At 47.1% G+C, this 11,684-nt stretch overlaps 1 protein-coding gene across 1 annotated transcript; it reads right to left on the bottom strand.

Annotated features, from left to right (window-relative positions):
* Positions 1-393: 393 nt before the first annotated feature.
* On the bottom strand, positions 394-10,268 carry LOC136363718 (carnosine N-methyltransferase 2-like). Its single transcript, XM_066323168.1, has 7 exons — positions 9,438-10,268; positions 7,891-8,029; positions 6,339-6,391; positions 3,160-3,267; positions 2,922-3,052; positions 2,528-2,621; positions 394-782 (listed from the first exon to the last, which is right to left on the bottom strand). The coding sequence occupies exons 1-7, from the start codon at positions 9,619-9,621 to the stop codon at positions 427-429; spliced, it is 1,065 nt and encodes a 354-aa protein (XP_066179265.1). The 5' UTR covers positions 9,622-10,268; the 3' UTR covers positions 394-426.
* Between the last annotated feature and the right edge of the window lie 1,416 nt (positions 10,269-11,684).

The raw sequence follows: 11,684 nt of genomic DNA, 5'->3' as shown, positions 1-11,684 counted from the left end.
TATGGAGACAAACAGTAGTAAGAAAGTAACAAAATTAATGTCTGCCTGAAAGAGCACAGGGCAAAGTATCATCCCGGCTTCCAAAATACTCTCCAAACAAAAAAGACTGATAAATTTTTAAGACGTATCTATATTGTGAGACGCCGAGAGACTTGTGGCAGAAAACGCCTACACTGATAAAACCACGTGAAATAGCCTAGTGCAGAGCAACTTACAGCTCTGTGCAGTGGCATTACCTGGGTGCAAAGCAGTGGGACATCTTGCTGGTTTTGTCCTGGCACATTTGGAAGCACAGGGGCTGCCGAGGTGCCACAGACTCTCTGTAGGTGTGTGACCGTGCTGGCTGCACAGAAAAGTGTCAGTCCCGGTGAAAGCACAGACAAGGGCGCACAGTGTGACAAAACGAGTCCGGCTAAGCCGCGGGCTCTAGGACTCCACGACGATCATGCTGAGGTTGTTGCTGAAGATGATCCTGCCGTCCCTGGTGCTGCTGCACTCGGGCTGGCACAGAGCCTCCCGCAGCCGCCGCCGCAGCGCCGCCGGGGCCGTGCCCAGGAAATTTTTTGTCCCCGTCAGGAAATCCATCATTCGGCCGCCCACGGCGTCCCCGTCGACGAAGCACTCGGTGATGTCCCAGCCCGACGGGAACTCGTAGACGCGGTGCTGCAGCCCGAGCCGCCGCAGCCCGTCCGTGATGCCGCCGCAGGTGATGTAGTGGCCGCTGTCGGTGGCGGGCAGACAGTCCCGGTGATTCTTCCACAGGCTGGCCCAGCCGCTGCTGTCTGCCGGGACACCGGGCACGTTACTTTGGCCAGCAAACACCGGCTAATCAATGAAAAGAGCCGGCAAAGCTCCGTCTCTGCCGGCTCAGCCCTCCGCAGAGGCAGAATTTCCCCTTACGTGAGTCTGCTTACACATATCTGCGCCTCATAAAAACCTGATTCCCCTCAGCCCTCCCTGCAAAACCGCCCCGGGCAAAGGAAACTCTTAGGAGATGTCTCCAGCACTGAATTGGCCCAGAAGGAAGGGTACACACTAGAGGTGAGGCACTCATTTTAAAGAATTAAGGGTTTTAGCAAAGTTAAGGTTGTCGTTGAGGAGAGACTTTGCTTGAATTTATTGCTTTGCTAAAAATAATTAGGAGTTAATAGTTAGTTGAAAGAAACTGGATCTGGGATAGTTATCCCGGATCTAAATAATTAATTGCTTGTCATCTTGATGTTTGTTTAGCTGTGTTTACAATGATAAACAGAGAAACTGATAAAGTAGATCCGAAGGAACAAAGACAGTGGTAAATTTTCTAATATTCACAACTCATTGAACAGTCAGGAAGCCAGGAAGCTGGAGTTCACCCAGCCATAGTTTGTCTTGTTATCCAGCGAAAAGATTGAAAGTTTAGAATGAGGAAGACTCGTTTCCCTTCCTCCTTTTATGACCTCTCCCCACAAAAGAGACCACCGACCTATTTCAAGGAACAAACTATTCATGGTCAATAGCTTTTTAGCTAATACCACACAAAGCACAGATTGGGAGGTGTCAGGGTTATGAATGTGCATTTGTATTTTGGGTATTCAACGCTTTTGTAAATAAATAGACTCTGTAATCACTTGTAATCTTGCAGGACATATTAGGGAGTGATCCCATCCACCCGCCTGGCATTGCATTAAACACACACTTTCTAACTCTAAACTGTTAGTTTTTTGTCCCCCACAGTTGGGTATTGATATTAGATCAATATCCATATTTTTATAAGTCAGAGGGACAATGTGCTGAGCCTGAACATCCGTGCTACCTCCTAAACTGTGCCTGGGCCAAAACAGTGCAGATGTTTTCACACATCAAACCTCATTTATAATTGCTCGTTGGACAATACATACCTCAAATAGCAGCCCCAAACAGCAAGGGAAACAGCCTACAGGCAATGTGAGAGGCAGTTTTAATGGGGAGCATGGGAATTTGTGCTTTATCCACCACACCGTGAGCTGGGGATTCATGAATGGCACAAGGGGTGAAACACTCTATTCTTTTAAGAAGGGCCATCATGTTGTGCCTCTTTTTTCCTGTCCTGCCATAAAGCCTGCAGCTCTTGGCAGCATCTCTTGTCCTTCTGGGGTCTGGGTCATTGCTGTACAAAGATAAGAGCCCTAAGGATGAGTCCACTCAGAGCTGAGGTTGTGTTTTTACAGTGCTGATTTCACCACGAGGCAGGATTGACCTTCATCCATGGACAGCCACATTTCTGTCTGCTACATGGATTCCATAGGCAGGGAAGCAAGAGCACAAAGGCTGTGCCTAAGTGGCCCCATCAGACACTGGGGCCCAAGGCTAAGCTCAAGATTGCATTTTCCATATGAAATCCAGCTTTTTTTTTTTTTTTTTTTTTTTTTTTTTTTTTTTTTTTTTTTTTAGTTATTTACTATAGAATAAGCACCACTGATATCCCCAGATAAATACTTGTGGCTCTCAAACTTCAAAGCTCTTCAAAACTCCAGAAATGGAAAAAAAAAAAATACAGGGTCTCCCTTACCTGATAAAATGATGATCAGGAGTTTACCGTGATGGTCCAGGCAGCTGTGGAAAAACTTGATAGTATTGGGAATATCCTCCACACGATACAGCATCTAGAGGAGACAGTGACACACGGCCATTATTCCTCCTCCACAGTGCAATGACCTCCCAAAGGCTTAAACCCTTTCTTTAGAGGTGTTTTAAATTCTGTTCCAGATGCTTCCCAGCCTTTCCTGATTCCATATGCTCATTTAGGGACACCTCACAGCACTGAGCATTGCAGCTTTGGTGTTTGTAGAGCTTCTGCAGAATTGCTGTGGGAGAGCTGTGCCCAGCTCTGGTCCTAAAATCAGGCATACAGCAGAACTGAAGGGGGTAGTTAAATCCAATAGTCCTGTGTTAATGTCCATTACCTGGATCATATGGATGAAGTCAAATTTCTTATGTGTGCCTTTCTCCTTCACCTGCTGTTCATATTCCAAGGAAGTGAGCTGGTGCCAGATGAAAGAAACATTCTGCAGGTCTGGAGCTTGATTCACCAGCTCTGTTTCAAAAAGTGAAAGCAAACCACGAATTTCATAAAATAGCAGAAAAACTCATCATTCAAATGGATGCTCCTTGCTCTAACCCAGGCAGCAGGTGTAGCCTTACCTTTGTAAGCTGCCACATGCTGTGGGTTGGGCTCCACAATCTCATTGTCAATAGAGACCCCTGGGTGCACAGCCTGCAGTATCCTGATCATTTTCAAATCCTGCTCACCTATCAAATAAACACGAATTCACTACTTTAGAAAACAGGTACATGCGATGGAAGGATGCCAGTGCCACCACTCCTGCCAGGAAATCCCCCAGCAGAAGTGAGGAGGGTTCTGCTTTGTGGCTCATGCAGTGGCATAACCTGGTGATGCTCTTACCATGGCCTTGTAGAGCTCAAGCTAACACAGAGGTACAGAGGAGCCTGAGAACAAGGCAGAGACAAGCAGCAGCACAGAAACCTGCTCATGGCAATACCCTGGCTGGTGGGACAGACAGGTCAACAATCAGAGCTCACTGTTACAAAAATAACCATGAAACAGTAGTTTTCAACAAGCTCACAAAGTTTTAATGGGTGCAGGGGGGCAGCTGACACAGCTGTGTAACCCCAGCATGCCTGGGGTGGCTTTGGGGCTGTCACAGGGACACAGTGGCTGCTGTGACACAGGCCCAGGACCTGGGGATCTGCATCACAAGAGAAAAGACCCACCGACATGCAGTAGCCTGGATCCTCCCTCTTTGGGGATTGTCCACATGGTCTCAGCCCAGGGCATCAAATAACTGATAGTTATCTTGGAAATACAGGTAGAGACTCACGTATTTGTGTGAAAGTGCCCTGCAAATTTAGCCATTGGTGCTCCTGTGCTGCTGTGTGATCTCTGGAGGAGCAAACAGCAGTCTGTCCTCCTGTTCTAGGAAACTTCCAGCCTCTTCTGAGGTGATACAGGTCACGCTGCTTATTTCCCAGAAATGCCATGTATGATATGCCAAGGGCATGAGTCCCCCTGGTTCACTTGGAACTATGTAAATAAACAGCAGATGCGACCACCTTGATGGGACCTCTGCAAGAATCCTGTCTGTAGCTGATGGTGGGGCCTAAAAATAGTCCTGGCCTCGCAAATGTCACACAGAGAGGCCTTGATAGGAGATCCTGCATCCTCCCTGCTCTCTCAGCTGATGCACCAGCCACGGGAGGAGCCGTCATCTTTGGCAGGTGCTGCACTACACGGAATTCAAGGAGGGAAATATCAGCCGTGCCAGCACTACAGGGACATCAAAGGAAGGATGAGTGTTTTGAAATTAGAGCAAAAACACCCCAGGCCCCTGAGGAATGCAGTGGAGGCAGGGCAGGGCCAGCCAAAGGCTCAAGGGAGAGGCTGTGGCTGCATCCATTGGAGGTGGGTGCAGGGACCAATACTGCTGACAGGAAGGAGGATCCCAATAGCAGCAGCTGAATCATTTGTGACAGTCCTAGAGGCCAGTTTGTAAGTGCCTGGTTTGGGGAGCAGCAGCTCTTAGAGCTGCCTGCAGGCTTGGGGCAGGGCCAGAGGCAGAGCATCACTGCCCCCTGCCCTGGAGCCACTGATGGAGGCAAATGGGTCTATCAACAGCTGGTGGATTTCTTAAAAGCTCCTTAGGTCTGGGGTCTTTTCAGTCCACCTCTGTAAAATCCCTAATGCAGTGTTTGCAAGAGCAGGTAATAACCTCTTCAACCAGGGTGTCTGTATAAACAAGCAGCAAAATCCAGCATCTAGGGCAGGAATTTCTCTGCTGCAGCTTGCCCTGCCAGCAATAACCCTTCAGCACCGACCACAGCAAGGCTGGGACAGGTCTGGAACCTCTCTGCAGCTCTGGAAAGTTCCAGCTCAGGGCTAAACCAGCCATGAGAAAACGTGGGGAGAGTGAGAAAACGTGATTTGGACCACAACAGAGGCTTTCAGGATGTGGAGTCAGCCACTAATCGCCGTTAATATTTTCATCAACTAAACTAATTCTGGGGGCTCTGTGAAACCAGAGTCCACCTCTGAAAAGGTCAGGGATCAGATATAACCTTTTACTCGGTGCCATCCCAGCTCACTCCCTGCCCAGCCCCAGAAGCTCAGCTCTTGCAGCCATGGGCAAGCTGGAGGGTGCAGGTCTGGACCCCTGTCCTGGCTTCTGTGAGGGGCACTCACCCAGCAAACCCAGGAAATTTTAGAGGCTTTATTTTTCCATTAAAACCTCCTCTGAAGAGGACATAAGGAAAATTAAGGACGATGTTAAAAGTTCATTTCCCCCTTGTGCTTTTGTGGAGTCAGAATTTCTGTTTTATATTACTTAATGAAAATAGAGGGTAATTGAGAACTGAATCATTTCTTCCTGCTTGGTTTCTCATATGCTCCAGCATATTCCCAGTTGGGGAAAACAATCAAATGCTAATTTTCTCTTACTCAGGAAAACAAAACCAAAAAAAAAGTGAGGAAAATGCTTTCATTTGAAAGTATTAGCATTTAAAATTCAGCTGAAAATACTTTTCAAAGCAGAAGTAAACTCTGACAAATCAAACCACTGCCTCTTTTCTCTACTCTTTATTTTCTCCCAGTTTCCCTAGGAGCAAAGTTGGCTGTTTCACCACTTTTTTATTTTGTTGTTGTGGCTTTTTTTAAACAAAAAAAATGTGTTTAGAAGAACTTTAAAGCTATTTTTCCAAAGGATAGGTTTCTCCCTGGGGAAAAATATCATTTGCAGTTAAACCCTACTTATCACTGGGTAAAAACACAGCAGTAACAAAGAAACATCTTGAAAAAGCTGATGCATGCTAATGGTTGTGGCCAGGTGGTTTTTCACAACTGAGAGCAGGACACTGCCAGCTTTGGCCTCTGAGATCCCTGAAAGCAAAGCAAAAGGAGACATCCTTACAGGGGGGATGGTCTAAGGCAGGATTATTGGTGGAAAAATCCTCTGCAACGTTTTTAATTCCCTCCCACAAGGTTTGAAGATGCTCTTGTACCTCACCAGAAGGAGGAGTCCTTGCTTTGAGGCAAATAAAGTCAGGTGAGAGTCACCAAGAGGGAGAAACGAAGCTAAAATCACACATTTCTCAGTGTCCAGAAAGATCCGAGCAGCAGTGGTTCAGAAGGGAGATGGAGAAGGAAAGAAAGGAAGGAGCACTCCTATCCCAACTCCACTCTTCCTTCTGCCCTTCTGTGCTTCAGTGGGAAATGCTGTCAGGAATGTCTGAGTAATCCTCATTGCCCAATTTTTCAGCCTCTCCTCCTGCTCCCCACAGGCGCCCGTGCCCCATCCCCACACTCTCACCTGTGCCACTCCCAACTCCCAGAACGCTGATGGTCGATTTTCCAGGGCCGAGACTGGAAGGATAAATTCACATTATTTAACCACACTGTATCACACACCTTCACGTTTTCCATTCTTAGAGCTTGGTTGACGCGTCAGCCTGGAAATTTTCATGTTCTGCACATGAATTGGGACGGAAATTTGATCATCCCTTTTGAGCCTGGTGATAACCAGCATGGCAGGGACCTGCCCAGACCAGCCAGCTCAGATTTCAAAGTACAGTAGGTACCACGGTGTAGAGTTCCTCACCCTTTGCCCAGGAGATTTCTTCAGGCTGGCACTGGGCAAAAAAGCCTCTGGTAAGCCCAGGGCAAAGGGGCTTTACCCGAGTGGGATGGCACTGCTGGGGAAGCAGGGAAAACTGCAGCACCCTCAGGAGGGAATTTTGGATATAAATATCCAGAAAAAAGCAAAACCATTAGGCTATCCACTGGAAATCATCTCTTATTGACGTTAATCTTGGATTGAAATTGGGAGGAGCGTCTGAATCTTCAATGGTTTTTATCTTTTAAAAATTGCTTATTCAAAGACTCCAGTCACCTGCTTCCTGGCAGAATATTGAGTCACAGCCCTGCCCTGGCATGATTTATGGCCTTACTCTGCTCTCAGGCACGGACACTGCTGAGGGACTGAGTTTCCCAAACACACTCAGGAGGCACCACAGTGATGATTCCACACAGGGATGAGGAGCAAGTCCTGAAGGCTGTGAGCAAGTCCAGAAGCTTTTGCCCTAATGAGGGTCAAGACCCTTTGACAATCCCAAAATCAGCATCATAGAAAGCCACAATGCTTTTCATTATTTAAATTCACAATTAAAACTTCTTAATGTAATATTTAATGATTGTTATTTTGTTGCTTATTTTACATATATATCTGATCTGCAGAATAAAAATCTGCCTGCCTAAACCCTTTTTCTCAGTGGAGGAAAATACAGTATAACATCCAAAATATGCATCCATCCAATATCCATCCTATAACATCCAAAAATTACCCAGACTTGAAAGGACTTTCTTGTGCTTTGGATCTTGGCTGTTCTGAAGCTGTCTGCAGTTATCCAGCCTTAAGATATTACATCAATACTTTACAAAACTGATTATCATTTGGTACTTAAGCAATGCAAATCGACTTAGGATAGAAATAAGGAGGTCTTAGGGGATTGGGAAAACCACGAATTAGCCACTAGGAGAGAATTAGAGATGTGTTTCTGTTTGGATGGATGTGATGAAGTCCCAAAAGCAGGGAGAGAGCACAAGAGAGCTTTCTTTCAGAAAAAACCCAAACAACCAAAAAACCCCAACTTTAATCCTTGGAAAAACAGCTAATGAAAAGAGATGGACATGAGAATGACGTCTTGAGCCTTTCCTTAACATAAGCTGAGAGGCAGTACAGTGTATTATTTGAAACAGCACGTACTCTGGAGTCCTTAAACAGAACGTCCTAAAAGCCACTATTAGGGGACTTAAAACCGAAAAGCATTTAAAGTTCATTCCTGCCCCCAAAAAGTCCTCCTTACCCAGCCACAATGTTGGGCATTTGCTCCTTGTTGAACTCATCCATGCACTGGTGCTCTGTTGAGTGGTCCAAGAATGTCTTAAAGGCCTCCACATACTCCTCAGCCGTGAGGCTTCTCATGGAAGGGATCATGTAGAGCTCTTGGGAAACAAATATGGATTGCATATTAGAGGCTTTGAGGCAAGTGAAGTGAAAGCACTTACCTCATGGGAGAAACCCAACCTAACAAAGGAGCCAAAAAATCTGGGAAAATGATGCAGAGGATGCACTTTGTTGTTCACACTCAGGGTTGAAAAATTACTCTTAGCTACCCCTCGACATCAGCGTGTTTGCAAAGTGACCCATCATTACAGGACAGCCTGAGGAAAATGTCTCCAAAATGTTTAGGCAGATGTGGGGCACTCTGTTTTCAAGAAGGGATGGAACTGGAGGGGTTTTCTGGAAGACTAAAGAAAAGGTGAAGGGAGTCACCACCCAATGAGTCCAAAGCTGTGGGCTGGACAGTGTGGCTGGGCAGCTCTTGGCACCCAGCCCAGGAGGGGTGATACAGCACAAACACTGCCACCTGCAGCTAGAGCAAAGATATCCAACCCCTGTGCATCTCATTTGTGACTCTCCACAGCACGGGACTGAAACGGGCTGCCAGGGAGGTGAATTCCCTGCTGGGACCTGCAGCTCATGGCCAGGAGGGCAGCTGATGGCAAAACATTTCACCCGAATGGGATCATGTTCAAATGTGGGTGACTAACACCAAGATGTCTCCCTCTGAGCCAAACCCCAGGAATACTCTAGGGGTTCCAAGCAATTACTGCCAAGTCTCCCTTTCCTGCTGTCCCATCCTAAAGACAGGGCTGTTGCCGGGGCACAGGCTCTGGCCAGCTGCCCAGGGCTGAGGAGCAATGGCAGGACTAAGACCTGAGCTCATGAGAAGGTGTCCTGCAGTGCTGGGTGTGTCTCAGACAATGGGCTGCAGGAGGAAGGCACTCGTAGTGCAGCCTCCACCTGCGAGATCAATGCTCAATGAAAAGGCATCCTTCAGTGGGAAAAAACATCAGCTACTCCTCTTAAATGAAATGAGGATGAGGGACAGGACTCAGCAGAACATCTTCATGATCATTTTTGCCTTTCAAGGAGTTGCATTTTTATCACCTGCTTTTAGTCACCACTAATAAAAGAACCATGTATGGCCCATCCAGGACACTGCAATCTCAAATTGAATGTCTCTGCTCTTTCCAAAACCACATGTCCTTGGCAGCTGTATTCCTGGTCCAGCCCTATTGGAGGTAAAAGCATCAGTATCTATCCTCAACACATGCATCTTCAACACAGGAACACAACAATGTTCAATCCTTTGAACTCTACCCTAACATAAACCTTGAATCACCAAAATTGCAGTCAGTTTACCATCCTGCTGCTTTGTTGTTTTCTTTTTTTTTTTTTTTCCAACAATCTCTAACTCTAAAAGAGTGAAAACATGTTCATAGTGATAACAATCTAAGTGGGCATTTTATTTTCATCTCTTTTTTTTCTTTTTTTTCTCCCAAATACCTGAATTATCGTGTGGAGTTGTCAGAATCTCTGCTTCAAAGTTCATGCTGGGGAAACTATTCCTGTAAGGAAAGTATAGCACTTCAGTTATTTGAAGAACCTGTAAGCTTTTTTGAAGCTGCACTGAAAATGCAGGACAAAGGGAAGATGCTCCAGGACAAACTTTCCTCTCCTGATAATCCATAATTTATTTTGTTCTTTTTTACTAGAGAAAGCCAAAACTTCTTTGTAGCTGATCGTAGTCATAGAATCCTTGAATCCTAGAGTCAATAGAAGAGTTTGGGTTGGAAGGGACCTCAAAACTCATCTCGTGCCAACCCTGTGCCATGGGCAGGGACACCTTTCACTATCCCAGGTTGCTCCAAGCCCTGTCCAAGCTGGCCTTGGACACTTCCAGGGACAGGGCATCCACAACTGGCCACTGCTCCAGTGTTTGTCTGAGATGTGTTGTGGAAGTCTTCACTGTGGAACCATCAACCAGTCAATGCAGCTGAAGACACCAGACTGATATTTTCCTTTCTTCATTTTCCTTTGACAATGTGCCTCATGCATAAAACAGGGGTGAGGTGCCACTGGCAAAAGGAAGGGATGAATTTAAACCAGAGCAAGGACCTCACTTCTGCAAAGACAGGCTTGGGGAGAGCTGTCTGTGCAAAGGGAAGAGTCACCTCCTGGGTAACCACATTTCACTAGCAAGATGCACAGCGAGTCTTATGGGGGTGACACACTATAGGGGTGACATCCCTATAATGTGTTATATGTGATATAGTGTGTTTAGACACACCAAGGCTTTGCTGTTAGAAAATGCCTCAAGGACAAGCAGTCTGAGATAGCAGGCCCCAGCCCAATAGTCTCCTTTGCCAAGGAAAAAAAAAATCCCAAGGGTGACAAACGAACAAGGCAGGAGGTAGAGAAATAAAGAAGAGAGTCATGTAGTGGGGCTTTGAGATGCAAGTATGTTATGGCTGTGCTGCTCGTGTGACAGGGAAGTGGCAAATAATCCACCACTTCTATCAATGAAGGCAAGAAAAAACTGAGATGTCCCAGAAGTCTCAGAGACACTGGGGCACTTCCAGAGTCCTGCAAGAGCAGCTGATTTCATCTGAGTTCAGTGCCAAAGTTGTGTGACTCATGTCAATGGGGTATGTCAGAGATCTCTTCCACCACCTCGACCTCACCTCTCCCCAGGGAAGGCTTCTCAGAAGCTCATTAGAAAGAAGCCAGAACTCAGCCCATCTCCATAATGTCCAGCTTGGCTGCAGGCCAGTCCCTCCAATTTCCACTCAACCCTCTGACCTCTTTCCACCTCTGCCCATCAAAACAGAGGGCTGTTCTGTCCCCTCAGCTGGGGGAACCCAGCAAGATGGTTTTCAGAGTAAATCTCCCACTAAAATGCCGAAGGGTAGCGTGGCATTTCCTGTGCAGGAACAGCTTTGGACACAGCGTCCATTTCTGACAGGTCAAGTGTTCCCAGCCATGCCAGGAGACCTGGACAGACTTCAGCACAAGCATTCACCAGCACAGATGATGCCAAGATCTTCCCACTGACATTTTTGCTATTTCTCCCCAGGCGTGGGTTACATTCTGAGACTCATTAACATTTGTTGCTGGGAAGGTGAAACAGGAACAAACTCTAAGATTTGGTTAAAATCCTAACCAGATCCTAAAATTTGCGAATAACATTTTGGGCTGGTCCTGCCCACCCCAGGACCCCAATACCCAACAGCAGGACCAAGGCAGGGCCTGCCAGGGAGCAGGATGCCCCTGGTACTGCCACAGCTCCCAGCTAAGCCTGAGCTGGCAGGGTTAAACCTCCTCCCTGCATGAACAGAGCTGGGGCGTTATGGACAGCAGCTACAAGGAAGTCACATTATTACTTTAGGTGATGCAGCCTCTTTAAGTTGAAAAAGTTTTCTCTAGGAACACAAACTGCAAGAATATCTTCATAACTCATCAACCTTATTATTCCTAAACTTAGGCTGTGGAGAGGCTAAAGATCTCCCCCTTAAAGATCCTTCCCAGGACACGGCCACATCTGCTGCTCCTCCCACCTCCCGCGGTCCCGTCTGCGGCACAGAGAGGGCAGGTTGGGAAGCACCATCCCGCTCCTGCCAAACCCACTTACCTCTTCGCCTCCGGAGGCGGCTCCGTGGCGGGGGATGCTGTTGTCCCGGCGGGTCCCTCCGGAGGCGGCTCCGTGGCGGGGGATGCTGTTGTCCCGGCGGGTCCCTCCGGAGGCGGCTCCGT

This window comes from Sylvia atricapilla, chromosome 7 (genome assembly GCF_009819655.1).
Source record: "Sylvia atricapilla isolate bSylAtr1 chromosome 7, bSylAtr1.pri, whole genome shotgun sequence".
NCBI classification, from domain to species: Eukaryota; Metazoa; Chordata; class Aves; order Passeriformes; family Sylviidae; genus Sylvia; species Sylvia atricapilla.
The sequence above is the reverse complement of the archived record's forward strand: the minus strand, read 5'-3'. Positions and strand labels throughout refer to the sequence as shown.